The sequence below is a fragment of the Biomphalaria glabrata genome, chromosome 13 (genome assembly GCF_947242115.1).
Source record: "Biomphalaria glabrata chromosome 13, xgBioGlab47.1, whole genome shotgun sequence".
In the NCBI taxonomy this organism is placed as follows: domain Eukaryota; kingdom Metazoa; phylum Mollusca; class Gastropoda; family Planorbidae; genus Biomphalaria; species Biomphalaria glabrata.
In genome coordinates, this window is record NC_074723.1 from 30,833,881 (window position 1) to 30,859,441 (window position 25,561).

Below are 25,561 nucleotides of genomic sequence, written 5' to 3' on the forward strand. Positions count from 1 at the left end.
ATGTCAGGTGCCCATTAAAGCTGGGTGGACTCAGATGCGTCCTAAAGATGAAGTAAACATTCAAGTCTTCACCAGGTCACAGCGACTTCACAATGTAATGTAATCGCGTTTCAGTCCAGAATCTAAGTAAACAAAATACTTATATAAGAAAAATTATTGACGTCAATTTAAAAAAAAATATTCTTTACGTCTTAAGTTTAAATACATAATTATAAGTTTGTTGTCGATTATTCGAGAATGATTTTAATCGAATCGTTATTAAAAGTTATAAGTGGTTAGCAACGCGTTGCTCATAATTAAAATGATCATAAAATCATATGTACTGTAAATACACTTTTGTCAACACATATTTGTTTTTCTTTAAGTAAATGCACAACTTTAATCTTTATTTTCATTGTAAAAATATATTCACACTTTTTGAAAATAAAATTGAATGTGTTTCCACAGAATCTGGATCATAATTCCACAGTTCAATTTATGTATATTCTTCATGGTAAAGTAACATAACAATATAATTATATATAATTTCATTATTAGATTTAGAAGACGCCAAATATTAAACAAGACAAGATTATGAATATATTCTCAGGTTTGACATAAAAAAGTTCCCCTTTCAGCTTTTGTGGTTAATAGGGCAGAAGATGTTAATGTCATCTGTTTCTGTTGCCCATGGTTTACGAGGCTTTTATGTGGCCAGCTCAATAACCAACTTTACTTTCCCCAACTTTAATCTGTATTAGAGTAAGATAAACTCCGAGGCATACGAAGATTTCGAAAAAAATCTCTCTTTACCAGGATTCGAACCGGAGATCGCGGTTTGCTCAGTTTTGATTTCATAGGACTCGTTCTTTATTTGGAAATGTAAATATTTAAATGAGTGAATTTGTTAGGATCTAATCCATTAATTGTACATTAACATTAAATTCATGAAGGCAGACAATTCATAAAATAATTAATAAACTTTGTGTAACTTCCCTAAGATAATACCCTTAAGAAAAAAAAAACTAAATATGCATATAGGTAATCATTTTGGCCACAAGACCTTCATTAGGTACAAATCAAACAAAAACAAACAAAAACAAACAATAGACTTAATCTAACTTATCTGTCCGATGTTGTGTTATATGGAGTCAGAAATGAAATAAGATACTTTCCTACAGCAGCGCAGGTAATTGGCAAAGGCGGTGATGTCTATGAAAAGGGAATAGGAAAGAGTCTTAGTTCCTATGTCATTTTGCTGGCCACAAGACACACTCGAGACCCAAACTTCTTTTGGTTTTAGTTGGTCCGTGGTTTGATGTAAAAAAAAACAACAAGTTCTATATGTTTCGAACGTTCCTTCAGAGTTAAAGATAATTTACTTCCTAGTGAAAATCTCCTGCAGAACGAAGAGGGAAGGCAGAGGGCAGCGTTTGAATCTGGGACCATCTATATGTTTGAACGAATGTCCAGCGCACAAACAGCCCGACCATGCAGCCCTTCAATGGTTTAAATAGAAAAAAAATAAAAAAATACTCAACTTTTTAATGAGTTCACTACTTTCACAGCATAAAACATTCAATTTTTTTGCAGAAATATAAAACATTTTGTTACATACATGAGTCAAAGTTTTAATCTGAAAATCTGGGCCAGACGTAAAATACAGAGGTGGGATTTTCATAGTTCAACCTTCTCAGTAATATCGTTTCATATATAAATAACTGGTCAGATTTGTAGTCTATAGAAACACTAGCAAAGTCAAAGCTAATTTAGAATAACAAAGTAATTGCTTTTCGTTTTTTTTTTTTTTTTGCTTTATAATTCATTTGTTATTATAACATTTACTACTATAGATAATTGTTATGTTAATTTAAACACTAATTTACAACATTTTGAAATAGCATTGTACATTTTGAAATATCATTGTTTCACAGAGCCAAATGATATCATTGCTACCATCAATAAAGATCAACCAGTTGTCACAACCAAACAAGAGAGTAATTTTAACATGGCTAATGGGAAACTTTCTGATACCGAATTGCAAGCATCATTTATTGAAGTTTCTTGGAGCTATATAAAGAGCTCAGAGTCTGGAAAATATTTTTGTGGAGCTCATGTCATGGGACCTGATGGAAGATCTGAACGGTTGAATGAGATGTTAGCAATTATTGTTTCAAATCCAACATTTGATGATTTGGTCAAAGTAATACCAAAACTTTTAAGACAGGCTGACATAGAGAAGAAAAATGTACTAGATAATAAAAATAATATATATCACATAAAAGAAGATATCAATACTAAACAACAAAATATTAAAAGCATAAAATATGGATTGGACATTAACAGTCAAAATATTAAAAGCATAAAAGATGGATTGGACACTAACAGTCAAAATATTAACACCATTAAAGACGACCTAGAAACTAGCAGGCGAAACATTGAAAGCATTACAGATGATTTGAATGTTAACAAACAAAGCATTGCAAGCCATAATGAAGAATTGAATAATTTCAGACAAATAGAAGACAGTCTAAAAAATGACTTAAGAACCAACAAACAAAGTCTACAAAGCATTACAGAGGAAGTAAATACTAATAAAGAAAATATAAATCAGTTGAAAGAGGACTTGAAATCAAACAAACAGAAAATACAAAACATTACAGAAGACGTCAGTAGTAACAGACAAATTATAATGAACATAAATAACGGTTTGAACACCAGTCAACAAAGTATGAGCAAGTTAAAAACAGATCTAGAGAAACAATTAACAAATCTCTCAACTACTTTGACATCAATACAGAAAGAGATTGAGACAGGTAAAGTGTTTAGTATTATTATTAGTAGTATGCTAGAAACGAACAAGTATACATTCTCTGGTGCTTCAAGGGTCGAGTTTCGTGAAAGGGAAACAAAATTTTTATTATTATTATTTTCATTATTATTATTCTTTTGTTAGAAACAAAAGCGTGAGCGCGCCATTGGGGATGGGGAATCTACTGACAAAGGTGAGGGCACTAAAGTGTTCCATTGTTAATCTCTGGAGAGGTCTACATTGTCTCACATCTAAATTTCTATTAAATCTCATTTGTAACAATTACAGATGTTTTAAAATAATGGATTTGACACTAACAGACAAAATATTAACACCATTAAAGACGATCTAGAAAATAGCAGGCAAAATATTAAAAGCCTTACATATGATTTGAATGCTAACAAACAAAGCATTTGAAGCCATAATGAAGAATTAAATACTCTCAGACACATTGTTAACAGCATAAAAGATAACATATAATAACAAAAATAGTTTACAAAGCATTATATATGTGTAGTAAAGTAGTAAAGTTCCCCTTTTAGACATTGTGATCTATAGGGCAGATGATGTAAAGGTCATCTGTTTCTCTGGCATTTAACGAGGGTGTCATGTGGCCAGCACAACGCCTTTACTTTTCCCCAACTAATGTCAGGTACCCATTTAGAGCTGGATGGACTCAGAGGCGCCCAAAGATCCTGAAATGAAAATCCCAGTCTTAACCGAGATTCGAACCCGGGACCTTCGGTGTGGGAGTCGAGCGCTTTGCCGCTCAGCCACCGCGCCTCCTATTATATATATGAACTAAATACTAATAAACAAAGTATCTATCGCTTACAAAATTATTCCAATACTAAAAAAGAAAATTTAAAAATTATTAAAGATAAATTTGATACTAACAGACTGAACATATGAGACACAATTAACAAATTTTTCAAAAGTTTTGACGACAGTAAAGGAAAAGATTGACAAAGGTAAATTTTTTTTTTTTTTTAATTTCCAAAAATTGAGTTAAGTTTTTTTTTTCAATTTTTTTAGCAAATGTCTTTGAAAACATTTTCAGTCCCAAACTGGTAAACCGATTCTCAAAGTGGAAAGCGTGCTCATAGGGGAGGGAGGGGTTTACAATGTGCTGACTAACGAGAAGGGTGCAAAAGAGTGAAATTGTTTATGTAATTTCAGGGTGTAAATGGTTTTCAATTTTAATATGATATTAATTATGACAATAAACAATAACAGAGATTGCTGAAATTAAAGTTGTAAATACAAAGAAATTAAATTAATTTCTATCTTTGTTTTTATTGATTTTGGATTATTTAAAAATCAATTCAATTTCAAAAGATTTAATGTAGCTAACGTGTCAGAGTTTTATGAACTAAAATGTCAGAGTTTTATAAACTAAAATGTCAGAGTTTTATAAACTAAAATGTCAGAGTTTTATGAACTAAAATGTCAGAGTTGAATGAACTAAAATGTCAGAGTTTTATGAACTAAAATGTCAGAGTTTTATGAACTAAAATATTTTAATATTGTATTTTAAAAATCTTTCAAGTTTTTGCAGTCTAACTATAGATTAATAATGATTTTAATAATATTTTTTTATTTCGAAAGCACTGTTAACAAACAAAATGTAGGCTCAAGGCCCTGTATTTATATTTCAAATACTAATATGACAAAAAAGTTTTAAATAAGTAGGTCTTAATGTTCTTCTTAAAAGTGGTGTAGCATGTTGTCTGTCTGAGATCGATGGGGAGTGAGGTCATACAGACCTGATATATTTAAAGCTGCACTCCTTTTGGGCTAGTCAAAGCACTTTTAAAAAAAAAATATTTTAATACTTTGCCTTTTCATGTACATATTGTTAAAAAGACTTCAACTGTATCATAAAATTTCTTTTTATTTACCTTATGTTAATTTATTTTTCTTTAATTCTTCATGTTGTATTTTATTGTCTTTAAACAGTACCCTCAGTATCTTGTCGTGAAATCATCAGCACCCACAACCACGTAATTGTAAAGTTAATATCCGGGTTAAAGGTCATGTGTGACACCAAGACAGACGGCGGTGGATGGATCATCTTTCAGAGAAGAATCAACGGAAAAGTAGATTTCTATAGAGACTGGAAGGAGTATCGTGACGGCTTTGGAGATTACAACATTGGGGAATTTCATCTGGGAAATGAAAATATTTTTAAGCTAACTTCAACTGAAGAATATGATTTAAGAATAGATTTAGAATTTAACAACAAACAATATTTTGCGCAATACGAAAATTTTAAAGTATTAAGTGAGACTGAGAAATATAAACTACAGATAGGAAACTATTCAGGAAATGCTGGAGATAGTTTATCAGGTCATAACAACATGTTCTTTAGTACTTTTGATAGAGATAACGACAATGACAGTACCGTAAACTGTGCAGAACGTTGTTCAGGTGCCTGGTGGTATAGAAGGTGTCATGAATCTAATCTAAATGGTCAATGGGGACGTAAATCAGATCACAGGGGAATGGACTGGAATCAATTAACAAGACACACTAACAGTGTTTCTTTTAGTGAGATGAAAATAAGAGAAAGAGAGAAAAACTATTTTCATTAAGAGGAGCGAAGCATATAAACAAAAAAGTGGTTAGATATTTAAAAAAAAAAAAACATCAACATATTGATAGTGTTTTAAATGGCGCGTGTTTCATTTCCTATTTCCTAACTATTTAAAAAGAAAGATTTTTTTTCTCTTTTAAAGATAGGAGGTCAGACAATACATATAGTGGTATAGAAGCAAAGTAATTTTAAATATATGATAATAAATTGTAAATTTTCTACTATCTTAAGTGGATAATGATACAAAAGATTGTTGATTAAATCTTTAAGAAATATTGTATTAATTTTAAACTTAAGCCTTTGCGTTTTGCAATTTAGAGTCTCAAAAACATATATCTAAATGTTATTTTGAACACATCACAGATATTAATACATTTTACTGGCAGTAAATTCTTAACAGTTTAATAAAAAAAGTATACATGTATTTAATAAAATATATAATAAACCATAATATGATGATATAAAAAATACCACGGGACATACTGCCTTCCTCACTAATCTTCTCACTCTAAGTCAAGACTTATTATTATTAACCCTTACCCTAATTTAATACAATAAATTTTTTATACATATATTAATCATATAATATTATCAATTATCTATATGTTTTATAACTATTACCACAGTCTCTAAATTAAATGTTATTATTTATGTCAAATAAAATTCATTGTATGTTGAAGTTTGTGTTGTGTACGACTTATAAAGTTTAAGACAAAATTACTTGCCTGCTAATTATAATTAAATTCAATATTCACAAAATTACTTGCCTGCTAATTATAATTAAATTCAATAGCCACAAAATTACTTGACTGCTAATTATAATTAAATTCAATAGCCACAAAATTACTTGACTGCTAATTATAATTAAATTCAATAGCCACAAAATCACTTGACTGCTAATTATAATTAAATTCAATAGCCACAAAATTACTTGACTGCTAATTATAATTAAATTCAATAGCCACAAAATTACTTGACTGCTAATTATAATTAAATTCAATAGCCACAAAATTACTTGACTGCTAATTATAATTAAATTCAATAGCCACAAAATTACTTGACTGCTAATTATAATTAAATTCAATAGCCACAAAATTACTTGACTGTTAATTATAATTAAATTCAATAGCCACAAAATTACTTGACTGTTAATTATAATTAAATTCAATAGCCACAAAATTACTTGACTGCTAATTATAATTAAATTCAATAGCCACAAAATTACTTGACTGTTAATTATAATTAAATTCAATAGCCACAAAATTACTTGACTGTTAATTATAATTAAATTCAATAGCCACAAAATTACTTGACTGTTAATTATAATTAAATTCAATAGCCACAAAATTACTTGACTGTTAATTATAATTAAATTCAATAGCCACAAAATTACTTGACTGTTAATTATAATTAAATTCAATAGCCACAAAATTACTTGACTGTTAATTATAATTAAATTCAATAGCCACAAAATTACTTGACTGTTAATTATAATTAAATTCAATAGCCACAAAATTACTTGACTGTTAATTATAATTAAATTCAATAGCCACAAAATTACTTGACTGTTAATTATAATTAAATTCAATAGCCACAAAATTACTTGACTGTTAATTATAATTAAATTCAATAGCCACAAAATTACTTGACTGTTAATTATAATTAAATTCAATAGCCACAAAATTACTTGACTGTTAATTATAATTAAATTCAATAGCCACAAAATTACTTGACTGTTAATTATAATTAAATTCAATAGCCACAAAATTACTTGACTGTTAATTATAATTAAATTCAATAGCCACAAAATTACTTGACTGTTAATTATAATTAAATTCAATAGCCACAAAATTACTTGACTGTTAATTATAATTAAATTCAATAGCCACAAAATTACTTGACTGTTAATTATAATTAAATTCAATAGCCACAAAATTACTTGACTGTTAATTATAATTAAATTCAATAGCCACAAAATTACTTGACTGTTAATTATAATTAAATTCAATAGCCACAAAATTACTTGACTGTTAATTATAATTAAATTCAATAGCCACAAAATTACTTGACTGTTAATTATAATTAAATTCAATAGCCACAAAATTACTTGACTGTTAATTATAATTAAATTCAATAGCCACAAAATTACTTGACTGTTAATTATAATTAAATTCAATAGCCACACAATTACTTGACTGTTAATTATAATTAAATTCAATAGCCACAAAATTACTTGACTGTTAATTATAATTAAATTCAATAGCCACAAAATTACTTGACTGTTAATTATAATTAAATTCAATAGCCACAAAATTACTTGACTGTTAATTATAATTAAATTCAATAGCCACAAAATTACTTGACTGTTAATTATAATTAAATTCAATAGCCACAAAATTACTTGACTGTTAATTATAATTAAATTCAATAGCCACAAAATTACTTGACTGTTAATTATAATTAAATTCAATAGCCACAAAATTACTTGACTGTTAATTATAATTAAATTCAATAGCCACAAAATTACTTGACTGTTAATTATAATTAAATTCAATAGCCACAAAATTAATTGTTATAGTGGGAAAGTAATGCCTCAAAATAACAATAAAGTAGTTCAATTAATCAAGTAACAAAATGGAGACAGACCATAAACAGAGTAGTTTGTTCTTAGTTAGTGTATCAGGTGGAACACATAAATACATTAAACATCGTATAAACCTAGTGCGTCGGAAATTTCACACCTATAACCATATTGGAAATAAAAAATAACTATCTTTAACTGTAATGTCAAGGCAAAAATAACAACAACACTGAGAACAACTAAATTGACAAAACAAATACAAACCTTCATTAAGAGATGTCTGAAAAATATCTTAAAACTACACTGGTAGACAAACTAGAAAACACCAAACTGTTGGAGATGTGTGGACAGAGAAATTTAAAGGTGCAGATACTAGAAAGAATGTAGAAATAAACTAGTCACACCATTAGATAAAATACCAACAACAGAGCTAGACAGTGGAACAACCTCGGCGCCAGACGATGAGGAAGACGAAAATTAACGTTACAACTCAGTGTACTAGATGAAAAGTCAGAAAAGAGCTGGGAAAACATTAAAAAAATTAGAAGAGATCGTGGAGAGTGGTGTGATTGTTTTTATTTTGAGACCCTATGTTTAATGAGGAACGCAATGGAAATATTATGATGATGATACTGCTTTGTAGAATAGAGTTGTGATACATAATACCCAATTAACAATGAATACCCAATATAAACTTTAAGTGATTTAATTGTTTTTTATTAAACTTTTAAAATCAATCTGCCAGAAATTAGAAGAAATCTGTAAGATTAAACAAAGACTTGTGGTACACCAAAGCATTTGTACATTTGCTCACAGGAAAAAATTAAACAAATATAGATAAATCTTTCTGAACAAAAAACTACTTCATATAAATTGAACTATCTCCCTTTGAAAATATTTCAATGATTTTAATTTTAAGTTGTTTTTTTTAACGCGTGACAATACATTGAAATAAAATCATCTAAAAAATACTTTTTTAAAAAAAAAAAGCTTATATTAAGTGCAATAGTATCAATTAGTTCTGACCAGTCGTATTTTTATTTATATTGACGGTTAAGATAAAATAAATCTTTTCGATTAGAAATATTTCTACCAATTAATTTGTTTATCTTTTTGCTTTCTCAATGCGCTAGGATACTATCGTTTGTCCTGACTAGTTCGGAAATGGGGAGGGAAGACGAAGGTAAAAAAAATAAAAATAATTTTTATTTTAAAAGCTCTGTTATAAACGAAATGTAGGCTCAAAGCGTTGTGATAAGATTACAAACACGAGAGCTAACATAACAAACTAATCTAAAAAATATTTAAGCAGGTAGGAAGTGTAGCATGTTTTGTGAGGTCAATGGCGAAAAGTTCCAAACCTTTAGTCCATTCACTGAAAAGTATGCAGACGTAGCTTTTAATGGAGAAACGTGCCACCACTAGAAGCGTTGAGTCCATTGAGCGAATGGCTCTCAGAGCATATGGAGTGTTCAGTTCGCTAAGGTACACGGCCATTTCATTGTTATATATACACGGATTAGAAAAGTGTGGCCACCTTGTAGTAGATTTTTGCTTTCATGGAAAGCGTGCGCAAGAGCGTAGTAGCAGAATCTCGTCTTATTTTTCTAAGGACTATTCGTGCGGCGTCGTTCTGATGAATGGAGCTTTTTTAAAAGAATGGAGCTATTTTGTCATCAGGTATACCTGCTAGCACGGCGTTACAATAGTTAAGGCGAGAGAGTATAAATGTCACAGCTAGCTTTTTTGTTTACTCCGTTGTTTAATAAGGTCGGATCTGACCTAATCTGTGCAGCTTCAGATAAAGACTTTTGCAGAGCTGAATTATATTTTTGGTCTAAAGATAGTGTTGAGTCTAAGAAAACTACAAGATTCCACACTACAAGGACATAAGGAACCTGGCAGTGATAAAGAGATAATCTTTGTATATTGGTGAATATTTACATGATCTTTTCTTTTTTTAATGCTATAAACAATTATTTAATCGTTCAAGAGTCCTTAAGGGAAATACTTTTGTCACTGTTATTGTTTTATATGTTATGAATGTGGCTGTGGTTATCAATGTAGGCGTGGTGGTGACATTGGGTTCTTGTTACAAATCACAGAATAATGAAATGACGCTGGGTGTAGCAGACACAATAAGTTTAATATAACACCACATAGTGAATACACCATACAACTCGACCCAGGAATGGTCAGTATTAATCCAACAGTAATATACGAATATCACAACTTAGTACTTATTCTATAACCAACTACTTTAAACATCTAACTCTACTGCTTATATCTTAAGTGACTCAATACAAGTGCTTGCTACAAGATCTCTATGTGGACTGACTGCCTTTAACTCCCTGGTTCACCTAAGGTCAAAAGTGTTCACCTTAGTGCAACATGGGTTGTGAATAAGATTCACAATATGGAATTAACATACACAATACAGAATTAGGGTTTCTACTCTATGGCACCAACTTTGAGGTGGTGACATTACCTATCACCCCCCTTTTGAAAAAAAATTTGAAGAAATTTTTTTTAGCTTGACGACATAATTATCATAAGTAGGATCAATTGGAATTCTTGGGGTCTATGAAATGTACAATTGCAGAGTTCAAATAGAACTACAAACTTGCAATAAAATATATAATATGACAGTGTTACACAAAATATTTGCTGAATCAAAAAAATTCATACAAGGGCAAAATTCTCTAATTCATCATATTCTTGTAAGGCAATTCAAATAATTCTCTGAGTCAAATACTTAACATCCCAAATAATTCTTTATATGTAGTTCTAATATATTCATCAATATTCAAATGTGCTTAATATTTACAAGTCTTTTTCATAATAATATGTGCAAAGTGTGACGAAAATTTCAATGACAATCTCCTATGTCACAATGTGAAAAATTAATACAAGTTTTTATTCACAATATCTATTTATAAAAAAAATCTTTTGCACTATAGACATGTTAGAAGTCTGGTTTTTTGACACCAATAATACAATATTTACAAATCATGTAGAAAATGTTACAAGTAAGTCTCAATATGTAAGTGATAAGTATAGAAAAATTTTAAATATGTGTCAAAATTCAACATCAAATTGTTTAATGATCATTGTTACAAATTCAATGTATCTGTTTACTTCAATATGAGGTTTGATATCTCCATAAAAAATTGTTGTGCATTAATAGTACACAAGTAAATATGTATAATTCAAGTATCAAAATATTTGCTCAAAAGTATGAACATCAAATCAAAATAAATATCTTTCATAGTGCTTGTTGCATGCACCTTATGTTTCAATTAAGTATTTCTCCATATGACAGTTCAAATAATTTGTAGCTAGTAATGGCAAAAGTTTAATGTTACATTGTTTATCAAATAATTATTGTGTACAAAGTTCAAAAAAATCTTTGTCGAAAAACTTCAACTGAGAAAATGTGTCAGTTGTGATACAATCTTTGAGTTTACATTAATTTGTTCAAGCATATATATACAAGCATAACATCCTACTAGTTTAGTTGTATTCATTTTAATCTGTTGTGAAAAAATGTGTAAGTCCAATTTAAAAGAATAATATCAAGTGTCTCTTTCAGTACTTGAAATATCAAAAAGTTTGTACAACAATCTTCTTGTTTACATCAATGATTGTTACAAAAAATATAGTCCATAAGAATAGTTTGACAAAAATGTTTTCAAAAAAATAGAAGTGTATGTCAATATTTAATTACACTTATTGACATTAAATAAATAAGTTACATTATGAATCAATCTCCTTTTTCAATAGTATTGAAAAATGTGACTAAGTTATATAATTGTGATAAATGACATAGTAAAAAAATTCCAATCTTGTTTACAATAGCTGTAGAAAAAAATTTTGTCCAAGTTGTTCTCAATACAATGAGAAAAAATAATGTTTACATTGTATGGAAAAAATTAAGCTAGGTACTGAATAAGTTGGGAAAAAATTCAATGTTTGTTTACATTGTTGAGTACAAAAATGTTATTCTTGTTGACAAAAGAATGTGAAAAAAATGTTGGTTACAATGTAGTAATCAGATTCCAAAGTTTGTTTACAAATAGAGTTTGAAAAAATAAGTTCTAGTTTAATGTTTAAAAATAGTACTCAATGTTTACAAAATAATGCTCATAGTTGGTTGTAAAAATAATTGTGTTTACTTTAAGGTGTGAATCTTAAATCTTTGACATTTAGCAATACAAGTTTTGACTAACATGACATAGATTATTATCTAAGTCATTCTGATTATCTTGAATATATCTGGACATAAAATCAGCAATAACATTATCTTTCCCTTTTATTTGTTTTATTTCAAAATGGAAATCAGCTAGGATCATGGTCCATCTTGTAATTCTACTATTAGTATTTGCTTTAACATTTAGAGTGGTTAATGGTTTATGATCTGTAAATATTAGGAAAAATCTGCCTAACAGATGTCTTTTTAGTCGCAGTGTACACTACACTATGGCTAAATATTCTTTTTCTATGGTACTGTATCTTATTTCTGCCCTGGATAATCTTCTACTAAGATATTCAATGGGGACCAGATTATTATCATCTCTCTGCATAAGACATGCTCCTATGGCAGTGTCAGATGCGTCTGTGTATAATTCAAATACTTTATCTTTACTGGGTATATGTAATCTCTTATCATCATTAAATATTTCTTTGAGTTTATCTACTGCTTCTCTACATTCTTTAGAAGCTGCAATTATTTTCTTATATGTGTCCTTGTTGCTGTTCTTTACTTTTAATAAGTCATAAAGAGGAGATATTAATTGTGTATAGTTACTAATAAATTTCTTGTAAAAATTAAATAATCCTATAATGGCTTGAATGTCTTTTTTAGTCTCTGGTGGTTTAACTTGCATTATTTTATTTAGGTTGCTTCTAGTAGGCCTTATTTGTTTGTTTCCTATTTCATAGCCTAAAAATTCTATTTTAGTTTTCCCTATATGTAGTTTATCAGGGGCTATAGTCAACTTGTTCTACCTCAGCCTATTTAATACTTGTTTGAGAGTTTTAATGTGATTTTCCCAAGTTTTTGAAAATATGCAGATATCATCCACGTAGAAAACTACATCTTCTATTCCCTGCAGCAACTTGGCCATACATTTTTGGAATGTTGCTGTACTGTTCACTAAGCCAAATGGCATCACATTCCATTGGTACACTCCTACTAGACCTGGCAAATTGCAGCTGAACGCGGCAAACTTTTTGGATCTCTCCTCCATCTCTATTTGCCAGAACCCACGGTTCAAATCACAAGTGGTAAATATTTCTGAGCTTCCTATTTTTTCTATCAACTGTTCTGGTAGAGGTAGTGGTTCTGCATCAATCACTGTTTTGCTATTCAATTCTCTAAAATCACAGCACACACGTAGAGTGTTATCTTTCTTTTTGACTATTACTATTGGGGACACATATTCACTTTGTTCATCTACCCTTCTGATTGTTCCATCCTTCATTAACTTATTTAATTCTTCTTTAACTTTGTCACAGTATGCTGTTGGTATTGTATAGTTTTTTTTCTTTATTGCAGAATAGTCTTTCAATCTGATTTTATGCTGAATTATGCTTGTCCTCCCTAGTTGATTTGTAATCACATCCTTGTACTCTCTCAATACATTTTCTACTTGCTCTTCATTTGCTGCTGGTGTTTCAAAATGTTGTGATACAGCACAGGCATGCAGAAAAAAATTTAGTTCGCTATCTGTCTCATCTTCAAATATCTCACATTCTTCCGCATCATTGCCTTGTACTACCATAGCATGTTCTCTTCTGGGGCTACCTTTCAGTTTGTTGACATGCAATTTCCTCACTATTCCATTCATCTCAACTTCATATGTTACGTTTCCTACTTTCTTTTCAATAGTATATGGACCATCATAAAATTCTTCCTCATCTCGCATTTTTACGTAAACTGTATCTCCTTCTTCAAATTCTCTTAACACTCTATTTTTGTTTTTAATGTCTCTGTGTTTCTTTGTGCTTCTTTTAATATTCTCTTGTGCAGTTTTGACCGCATATGTTAACTGATTTTTGTTCTTCACTATAAGTGGGAAATCTTCTTCTTTAATCTCAAGCATGTTTTGTTTCCATAAATGTAATGGTCCTCTCATTTTTCTGTTATGTACTAATTCATATGGAGAGAAACCTGTTGATTCGTTCTTGGCTTCACGGTACGCAAACAATATATATGGTAGCATCTCATCCCAGTTGTTTGGGTTTTCCATACATACTTTGTCCAACATAATCTTCATAGATTTATTCCAACGTTCTACAATACTGTTCGCTTGTGCATGGTAAACTGTACTAAAGACTTGATTGACTTCTGTTAACTTTGTGAATGCAGCTGTTAGGGCCGCTTTAAACTGAGTTCCGTTATCACTGACAATGGTTCTAGGAAAGCCTATCATGGTAAATAATAGTAATAACGTCTGACATATCGTACTTGCATCAATGTGTTTTAATGGGAAAGCTTCAGGCCAGCGTGTGGCAAAATCCATGAATGATAATATGTATCAATTTCCTTTAGCTGTTACAGTTGGAAGTTCAGCTATATCCATGGCTAGTTTTTCGAATGGTGTCTCTACTGTATCTGTTTCTTGTAGAGGTGCTTTGTGTTTCCCTGTGATTGGATTTCTTCTTATGCACTGTACACAACTCTTAGTATATGCCTTCACTTCTTGCTCCATCTTAGGCCAGAAACAGTTGTGTCTTATTTTTTCTAGTGTTCTTGTGTAAGCCATATGTCCAGCCAAGGGACTGTCATGACATGTTTCAATGATGCTTTTTCTCAATTGCTGAGGTATTACTATTTGTAGCACTTCATTTCCATTTCTTATTTTCTTATGCTTTATAGCTACTCCATTTATTTTGCTGTATGGTCCTTCAGTTCTGTTGCATAAATTCTTGCATATGTTCGAAATTGTTGGATCATTTTGCTGCATCTCAATTAATTCATCTTTGTTGACATTCATGTTTGGAATTATGGCCATAAAAGATTTGTCTTTCTTGTCATTTTTTATTTTTGATGTGTTCTCCGTTTGACACTCTATATGTACAGTATCTTTGTTTGAAATATACTGTTTGCCTTTATTTCTTTCACTGGTCACTTCACTTGTGTCAGTGTCTGCTTTCCTTATCTAATTGTTGTTACTGCAGCTACTTCTATATTTTCTTGATTTACACTATTAGCCCATTTTACTAAGGCTTCTTCTGACAGTTCAACTATATTCTCTATGTTCCCTATAATTAGTTCTTCAGCTGGGTTGTTCATTACTATGGCTTTGTATTGACCAGTGAACCATGGTGATTCAATGAAAACTAATGCTGTTTCACATTCTTCCCATAAGTCTTTATTCGCATAAGTCAGTGTGACCTTTTCTTCAAGTATTTGTTCAGGTTTTACTAGTGATTTCTTTACAATGATTGAGGTGCAGCCGCTGTCACGTAATGCATATACCTTAATGCCATCCACATAGGCAGGATACACTTTTAATTTGGCTACCTTTGTCTGTATATATGCTACTGTTTCATATTCTATTGGTCTTTTAGTTGCTACAGCTGCCATGTTTTGTCTGGTATGATTGTTATTGTGGTAAGTATGTTGTCTATCTTGAAATTGATCTCTTCTAGACATTCTGTTGTTTTGCCATCTTCTGTTTGTTTGATGTGATCTACTGTTAGTTGGACTGTAGCTTTGCCATGTTCTTCTGTTATATTGTTGTTGATAGGATCTATTATAGTTAGGACTGAAGCTCTGGAAAGTTCTGTTATCTCTTCCATATTTATGGTTTCTATTTACATATTGCTGTTTTTCTGATGCCATTCTCTTTCTGCACTCTGCTTTGGTGTGACCCAATATGCCACAGAAAAAACATTGTATGCTCTTGGCATATTTAAATTTATTTGTAGTTCTTGGATGGTTTTCTGTCACTGTTGCAGCTACATTGTACAATTCCCTTTTGTCAATGGTGATGTTTGGGTGTGAGTCTTTGTATGTTGTTAAGTTTGATATCAATTCAGCTTCATTTTTTATTTTTCTCTCCTTCAGGAATGAGAATGCTGCATCCGTAACATTTATTAACACATTCTCAATGAGAAAGAAATCTAAGTTCTGTTTGGGGTCATCTAAGTTGCAGTTTGCGAGTTGTAGCCACTTTGTCATGTTCTGGCGCATGTCATGTATTGTTCTTTCTAAATCTGTATTCTTGGCTAGTTTTATTTCCCTAAAAAGTTTTCGATAGTGTTCCTCCGTTTTGCCAAAATGTTCAATAAGTCTTTGTTTTACTGTGTTGTAGTCTTTTCTTTGCTCCATAGTTAGTGTGTCGATGATGTTTAATGGTTCACCTCGTAGGTTAGCTAGAAGTTGTTGAGCCATTTGTGCACTATTCATATTTGCTGTTTGACAGATGTATTCAAATTGTATTATGAAATTTTCTAATGTGTCTTCTTTTGGGTCAAAGTTCCTAAATTTGCTATGATACTGATGATGAGATGAAGTTTGACTTGCTGAATTGTCTTTGTTTTCCTTCGCTAGCTTGGCCATTTTTTCTTCATGTTCTTTTAATTTTATTTCATGTTGGCGTTCTTTTTCTTTCTCTAAGTTTTCTTGTTCTTTCTCTCTCAGTCTTCTTTCATGTAGCCTTTCTTCCCGTTGCTTGTCTTTTTCTACTCTAATTCTATCTATTTCAATTTTAATGAATGCAGCTCTATCATCTTCTTTTAACTTTAGTTTATCCACTATCTCTATTAGTTTTTCATACTCAGCCATTTTCAAAGATTCAAATTAGTAATATAGTTAATTAATAGATATGTGTACACTAGGTAGTTGTAAATGAATATTGTACGATAAATAATTATTATAGCTCAAATAGTAATTGCAGGTAATAGTAGATATATATTTTGTGCGAAACAATTGAGGTTATGAGGTATCTTAAGTTATTCTTGGTACTTTGTCTAGTTCGTAATGTAATACTTTACTGATCAATTATGTGATTATGTATTTTTAGTATCTCCACTTGTAATATATACTTCACAATCATGTGAGCCTTATTAGTCTGATAAATAGTGATCAATGTATCAATAGTATCAAAATAGTTGAATGTGTTTGAAGAGTATATACAATATAAATCTTGTCAATCTCAAATCAAAATATATCCCATAGTGTATCAAGTGTGTAGTGTAGTGTTGATAATAATAAAAAATAGGTTGAAATAAGAAGTAAAATAAATATATATATTAATAAGTAATTAGACAAACATAAATACACTATAGATACTAAACAGTCTGCTTTAAAGAGACATTACAAGATAGTAGAAATAGTAGACAAAAGAATTACAATGAGAAATAATTATGACACAAAAGAAAATTCAACAAATGTAAACAAGACAATACAAGAGTTTAGCAATATGATAGATACTTCACGAAATACAAACTTGACTAGTACAGCTATACGATCAAGTATTTACTTTATCTAAAGAGTCCCTACCAATACCTGGATGCTTACTTGAAAAAAAAATATAAATGCTCAGACTCAATAGATAATTAAATTTAGTCCCTAAAGTCAAATGTATATATAAATACAAATGTAAACAATGAAAAAAAATAGTGGTGTAGTTCAAGAGAACTAACCAATACTGATAATACTAAAGGGTAATTAAAGTTACTTCCCTTAAATATTCACTTGATGCTTGAATTGTACATAAAGTTCCGGTGATGCTCCACATAAAATATGTCCACAGTACAGTTCGTAAGTAATCCACTTGCTAAATCCGCAGCACAACGGTACAGTTCATAAGTAATCCACAGCACAATGGTACAGTTCATAAGTAATCCACTTGTTAAATCCACAGTACAATGTTAAATGATACGGTACTCAAGTCCTTGAACAATAGTAATCCAATAAATAATTCATGTGCTTGATAGGTCATCCACTGTTTCGTACAGTTGCTTAAACAAATATAAATAACTAAAAATGACCATAAGTAGTGACGACAGGAGAGGTCTAAGAGTGAGGGCGCTCTCTTATTAAATGTGCTGTTAGACAGCGACAATATGAGTGTGTCATTAGAATTATGACGAGCACTCGATGTAGATGATTCTTGAATATGTCAGCTACTTCGACTGACCATATATCAGCTGTCTTCGAACGATGACTTGAATGACTTGTAGTACTAGATTTTCACCCACACCGGTTGTAGTATCACGGTTGTCTAGTTTCACCCACACAGGCTGTAGTATCCAGGTTGTCTCCGCATATCATGTTTAATCTCTTTTGCTTAGGATGTTAAAGTAACTTTGAACAATGCTGTGCTCCTAAAGCTATCTCAACTGGTGTAAAAGTACAACCACATAAATCAGGCTTCCAGATAAATGACACTTAGGACAGTAGTCAACTGGAAAAGTTGAAAATACAGCTCACACAGGAACAGTTCAAATTGTTCATTTCATCACAGATGAAAAAAATAGCTTGCTAATGGTAACTGTGTCATGGCAGGTCAACATGACATGTAGTAGTAGATCTAGATACCAAGTGTGTAGTCAAAAAATTTAATAAATTCTGGATTAGTTGCAATTCATGTAAAGTTCAATCTTGAAGTACAAGTTAAAATAGTAGGCACAGTTAACTTTCAATTTCAGCTCTGTTTTTTGTTAGTAGTGTTAGACTAGCTGAAGAAAATAATAATGTCACTCTTGGATCACGTGAATCTCACTTGAAAAATTGTGTGCTGGTCTCAATAAATGTAGATCTAGGTCATCTCTATAATGTTGAATGTGTCGCTGAACGACCAAATGAGAAAAATAGTAGAGTCTATAATAATCAGGTTTTAGCTTTCTTGCTCGTTGAGTGGCGTCATGTGTAAACAAATATTTTTTTAGAGTTACTTTTTCATGTGTTAACTAAATAGTTCACTTGCCAACTTCAAAAATATCCGTATAAATGTTACTGTAAGTAACTGTAGTATTAAAATACTTCTGACAGCAATAGAAAAAAATTCTTGACTTGTTCCTCTGGTGCTCATAAATCCTTTAAGTTAGTAGATCTGATATCATAAAATATCGTTTGCTGACACTTCTGACACTATTCTGACACCAAAGATGTCATTTTCTGACACTTCTGACACCATAAATGTCGTTTTCTGACACCACTTCTGACACCATAGATGTCACTGTATTGTTTTATATGTTATGAATGTGGCTGTGGTTATCAATGTAGGCGTGGTGGTGACATTGGGTTCTTGTTACAAATCACAGAATAATGAAATGACGCTGGGTGTAGCAGACACAATAAGTTTAATATAACACCACATAGTGAATACACCATACAACTCGACCCAGGAATGGTCAGTATTAATCCAACAGTAATATACGAATATCACAACTTAGTACTTATTCTATAACCAACTACTTTAAACATCTAACTCTACTGCTTATATCTTAAGTGACTCAATACAAGTGCTTGCTACAAGATCTCTATGTGGACTGACTGCCTTTAACTCCCTGGTTCACCTAAGGTCAAAAGTGTTCACCTTAGTGCAACATGGGTTGTGAATAAGATTCACAATATGGAATTAACATACACAATACAGAATTAGGGTTTCTACTCTATGGCACCAACTTTGAGGTGGTGACAACTTTAAATTTTACAAACCGCATATGCCAAGTACGATTCCTTTCTCATGTTCATAATACCAAACAAAATAATTAAATACCAATTTATTTTTAGCGGTCCCCGAAAGGGGAAATTACGGTATTAGTTTTGTGTGAAATGTATGTCCGTCCGTCCGTCCGTCCTTTTTAGCTCTCTTAAACTAGAAAACATAGTGAAAATCCGACAACACAATATTTTAGACTATTTAAAGTTCTGATGCAACGGCTACTTTTTTTTTTTTTTCTGAAAGCGATAAATCTAATTTTTGAAATCTGTAATGCAGGCAGTTTTTTTAAAAGAAAAAGGTTGTTAGTATGCATTATAAGTTAGACCTTATTTAAAATTAATAGTAATCTTGTAAAGTGCATTTTATTTATCATTTATACTGCCGACAGATTTTTCCACATTATGAGGATTAGAATAAAAGATTGAGCATTTTCAAAACAATTACATCAATTAAAAGACTTCAATTAGGCCAGGAAAGGCGCGGTAGCTGAGCGGTAAAGCTCTAGGCTTACGAACCTGGGGTCCCGGGTTCGAATACTGGTGAAGACTTGGATTTTAAACTTCGGAATCCTTGGGCGCCTCTGAGTCCACCCAGCTCTAAAGGGTACCTGACATTAGTTGGGGAAAAGTAAGGCGGTTGGTCACTGTGTTGCCTACATGACACCCTTGTTAATCATAGGCCACACAAACAGATGAACTTTACATCATCTGCCCTATAGACCGCAAGGTCTAAAAGGGGAACTAGTTAGGTGAGGTTCACATTTAACTAGTTCATTTGCACCTATCTGCTGGACCGTTGGGGCACTACACAAGATCTGTCAACCTTCTTTCTACATTCTTATCTCTCATTTGTCTTTTATATAATTTCATTCCGGTGTTTTTTTTTTGAAAATATTGAAGTCTGCCTGGGTGGACCACTTCGGAGGCCGATTTTGAGTTTGTGTTTCCACACAAACTGTCTTTCTAACCTTGTTTTTATTTGTGTATTGTCAGGAAAGAAATAGTTGTGCAAAATTTCAGCTTGATCCGAGAGTGGGTGTGGGAGAAATAATGTTTGTAAACTTTTTATCTTACAGAAAGAGGGAGTTGATATAAGCTTTGTACAAAAAGATTGTTTTCAGAGTGTAATAGTCCTAACTAGTTTGTGTATGTGTAAGATGTAAACTCTCTTTATGTTCATAAAATACTCATACATTTTAAGCCATCCACAATGGCCACTGTTCTACTATATAGGCTGAAAATAAATCATTACTTAAGATTCAATAGGAGGCTCGTTTGCTGAGAGGTCACGTCCTTGCCTCCCGACAAAGAAACGTTAGGTTCGAATACTGGTAAAGGTTATTTTTTTCATTTCGGGATCTTTAGGTCTACCTGACACTAGTTGTGGAATTGTAAATGCGGTTAGTCATTGTGCTGGCAACATGACACCATCGCTAACAAAGGTCTAGAGAAACAGATGACCTTTACATCATTATTTTACAATTTACATTTTTAGGTATGGTCGCCGCATGGGGAGGTGCAAAGGGTGCACTTGCACCCCTCTGGATTCTGAGTAGCTAAATTCTAGCCACTTTTTTGCACTATCAGATTAATTAAAAAAAATAATGATTTCACTGGTGCCTGGTGTACAGTTAAAGTAGACTAGCCTAGGCTTATCAGGCATATGGCGGACCATTTAAGAGCACTAATCTGAATTCTGGTAGTCAAATTGTAGCCAGTTTTTTAAACCTTCACATCAATTAACTGCTGCTAATAAACAACTTAACATGTGGTGCTTCCATTAAAAGAAAGTTAATAAGGATAAGATATTGCTGTAGTAAACTGTAAGAAGCTAATCTGTATACATTAAGTACATTTTTCACATGGACAAACTACTCGTGCAAGGCTACGATGGCTGTCCCGTGATGGGTAGTATTTAAAACTGTGTTTAGACAAAGATAATTAATAGTTATCATTATATTTAGTAAAGACTTAGAATATTATAAAAGTATGTTTTTTCTTGGAGTAAAAAACCTTGCCAGCTGTCTTTTTTATTAGATATATGTGAAAGTTTCTTTGAACAATATTGGTTAGTGTAATCATCTTTGTAAATATATTTACGTTTTGCAGAGTTGCGGTCAGTGTTAGCGCTTAATGAAATAAAATAGCAGATTAACACCAGTTTGCTATAGAAGAGATATACAAAAGCTCTTCCCATATCACCCGAGTCAAAACATTGATTTTTATCGACCGAGCAATTCCAGCAGCAAGAAATCAAAATGTACACCAGCAGGAGTATGAATTAACTGCGTTTTCTTGGTTTTCAGATATCTCAGGCATTCAACATATGTGTTTGAGCGTTGGATTTGTTGATGGTGGTTGTTCCCCTTTCAGACCTTCTGGTCTATACGGCGGATGTTGTAAAGACCATCTGTTTCTGTGGCCTACGGTTAACAAGTGTGTAATGTGGCCAGCACAACAACCAACCGCCTTTACTTTTCCCGAACTAATGTTAGGTACCCATTAGAGCTGGGTTGACTCATAGGTGTCCGAAGATACCAACATTAAAATCCCAGTCTTCTCCAGGATTCGAACCCCTGTCTACGGTTCGGAAGCCAAGCGCTTTACCGCTCAGCCACCGCCCTCCTATTGTGATTGTACTCGATAAGAATTCCTTGGTTTTGTCACTGTTGTTTAGAGAGACGCACTGCCTGTGACCAACTTCATTGTCAGCGAATACATTATGTACATTTTTTACATGGACAAACTACTCGGGCAAGGCTACCATGACTGTCACGTGATGGGTAGTATTTAAAGCTGTGTTTAGGCAAAGATTCGTTAAAAAATATGCTAAAGCAGACATTTTCCATTGCGAGTCTCACAGACATACATTTGTTATTATTGACCTGAATGTCATTTCAGATATATGTAATTCTATTAGTGTTATCCAGAAGATTATCTTTTTCTTCCATAACAGTTTCAAAAGAAAGCGTTGATGCTAAATTTATCTCTTTTGAATGAGACACAATGGACTGTGAAATACATATTCATTCGCGCTTTAAGTCACAACTTTCAGAAGATCTTTGACTGGCGTATTTTAAAATAAAGGCTTTAAGTGAAACCTGACAAACTGCATATGTGTAATCTGTGCCTTCTTCTCGTGTGTTTCTGATATGTCGTTTAATTGTCAGTTATCCATCTTTTCATGAACCAATTTTCGTGATGTTGCAGTCTGTTCATCTTATCTAAGTGACGCTTAACAGCACATCAGCAGTAACATAATGACATAAATACCAACTTGGCAATGTTGAGGAACACTTCAAGGATGACATTTTGAGGAAGGCGAGACTTCTGGCGGGCAAACGGGCTATTAAGTTGGTGCTACCGATAATTTGTAGTCGACAGACACACCGAGAAAATAAAACATGTGTGGATTTCGGGAGTTAAATTAAATTACGTAACTTTTTCGTTAGGTTCTTCATTAAAGTTTCGCTTTTCAAGTACTAATAATGCTTAGTTCAACTTGTTTTGTCTACATCCCAAAATGATGCAAGAGCTCTAATATTATGAAGAATATCAACACTGCAGTTAAGCATTCATCGCCTGCTTGTCCATCGCGACGAGAAGTAATTCGGTAATCCTTACTGACAGTTTTGGCAGTTTTGGCAATGTTTACATCTTTAGTTTGATCAACCGTTGGGGTGTATGAGCCGCACGGATAACTTTCCAAAACGTACAGTAAATAGCTTGTTCACGTGTTTTTTTTTATATTTTTTTTTTTATTTTTGTGTTGATGGAGTCTGTAAGATGAAAAAAAAAAGATGCATGTCACAATAAAGCATTTTTACATTTGCTGACACAAAAAAAGAAAAATATAGATAACTCTGTCTGTGCTTTAACCACCTGCAATATACTGAGGTATCTCCTAATTATGCTTTTTAAAGTGCGAGACAATGACTTTAAAAAAAAAAACAGTTCTTAGAGCTACTTAGTTTGATCTACTTTTCGAATATGTGGGAGTCTGACGAGATGTTTAATTAGTTAATTTTTGGCTGGTTTATTTAAGTCTAGGGGATATTTTATTAATTTATCTCGCTCACATATATAAGATTTTGAACAGGCACACCGCAATTAACATTAAAAACAGACCAGTGGATGAAATGCATAAAATAGAATGATTTCATGGTCTAAAATTTACAATAGATACATAGATAAATGATAAAAATAATATAATCAAGAATGAAAGGTGTCAATATCGAACTTAATTGATCATCATGGATTGCTACTTTAGGCGTGAATGGAAGATTGTTCCTATGCCTGATTACTTATATTCTTAGCTGCTAGCCCGTGGGTTGTCTTCTGGTGGTCGTAGGACTGACACTCAGAAGGATGAATCATCCGGCTCTGTTTTAGTACGTCGGCTCAGTCACAACTGTTTTCAACTCATACACTCTTTGATATTTATTCTGTGACATTAGCTTATAGCCCTGTTATATATCATCAGTCTAATAAGAGAAAGAACTGTACTGCTAGTCTAGTGCCGAGTATGTTTTAAGATTCAGAAAATGATAACCACATTGCAAGTGCTAGAACAAAAACAGAAGTAAAGTACTACAGAAGAGAAGTGACATTAGATGTTTGAGAGTCGCTTCAGATGCCAGTAACCATGGTGCAGAGAAACTATCTCGAGGACATAGTTTAGTGCTCTGATTGTAAAACTAGTTTAACACAGACAGGATTATTGGCGTAGGAAATACTGAAAATGAAACTTATGAAAACATATCGACATAACTTAAAAAACCAATTGAGAAATAGTTTGTTTTCCAATTTTTTTGTGTTAGCAGTTAAGTGAGGAAACAATGAAAGTGAACTTTGGAGGCATTAGCAGCAAATAAGTAAAATGTATGTGTTTTCAAAGATAAAAACTGAGATTAAGAAGTTGTTTGTTGGCGTCCTGCTTACATTCTTCCCTATTGTAAGCAACATATATCTAATCTTGTGCCAGTAGAGGCTGAAGCTTTGATGCTAATGTGTTCAAAACTTTTCTATTTATTATATAAGTTTGGCGGCTCTGAAAGATTTCTGTTAGTGTGTTGATATTAAAGTAAATGCCCTGCATTGAGTTCAACAGAGCACGAATAATGAACTACTGTGAAAAGTCTTTTCTTCTGAGAAACGTGATATGCAATGTAGATGCAATACAGCTCACAATGTATGGTTATTTAAATATGTCCGCTTTACGAGTCTTTTTGTCCTCCATTATTTAGCGTTGCCCTCCTATTTATCCTCTTTGGGGCGTATACGTGTCTAATGACTCTAGCCCTACGCGATGTGAATTGGTTGGCAAACAAAATAAACAAATAAAAAGTAAACATCGAAAAAAATAGAAAACTTATTTTTCTAAGATATATTTCTTATTTATCGTCAGTGGAGGGTCGTGTGTAGGCTTGTGTAATAACTCAAACTCTCTTTTTAATATTGTTTATTTTACAATAATATCATTTGTTAAACATTTCTTCAAGCAGTATGTACTTAATGTGAATTGTGTATATCTGGATAACATGTGTAATTGAATGAAGTATGAAGGTATTTAACTTAAGAGAAACATATTCTAAAATGTGTTTGTTTTACGCTCAATAAGTAAAGGCGTAAAGGTATATCCGAGCTTGAACTTTTCATGCAGTTCATTCTGTTCTGTTTTAAGTGAAGTAGAAAAAAGAGTAGGCCTCAAAATAAAACAATAGTTAAAAGTACTTCAATTAATCTAATAATAAAATGGAGACAGACCATAAACCAAGAAGTTAGTTATTAATACCTTGGGGTTAAAGTCAGTGTGTCAGGTGGATAGATAAAAACATTAAACGTCGTATAAATCTAGTGCGTAGGACATTTACCTTAAACAAGACTGGACATCTATGTCAAGGCGGTCCTACT

General features: G+C 31.9%; 1 protein-coding gene across 2 annotated transcripts in view; it reads left to right on the top strand.

Moving 5' to 3' along the window:
• The window catches only part of LOC106079565 (angiopoietin-1-like), a 54,727-nt gene that overhangs the window by 5,109 nt on the left and 24,057 nt on the right, over positions 1–25,561 (top strand). The window contains exons 4-6 of one of the 2 annotated variants that reach the window (XM_056008058.1): positions 448–493; positions 1,914–2,795; positions 4,751–6,066. The exons of the other annotated variant lie outside the window; for it this stretch is intronic. Coding sequence (XP_055864033.1) covers positions 448–493; positions 1,914–2,795; positions 4,751–5,385 — 1,563 coding nt within the window. The 3' untranslated portion in view covers positions 5,386–6,066. Of the gene's footprint in view, positions 1–447; positions 494–1,913; positions 2,796–4,750; positions 6,067–25,561 lie in introns of those variants that run through there. 2 annotated transcript variants of the gene reach the window in all.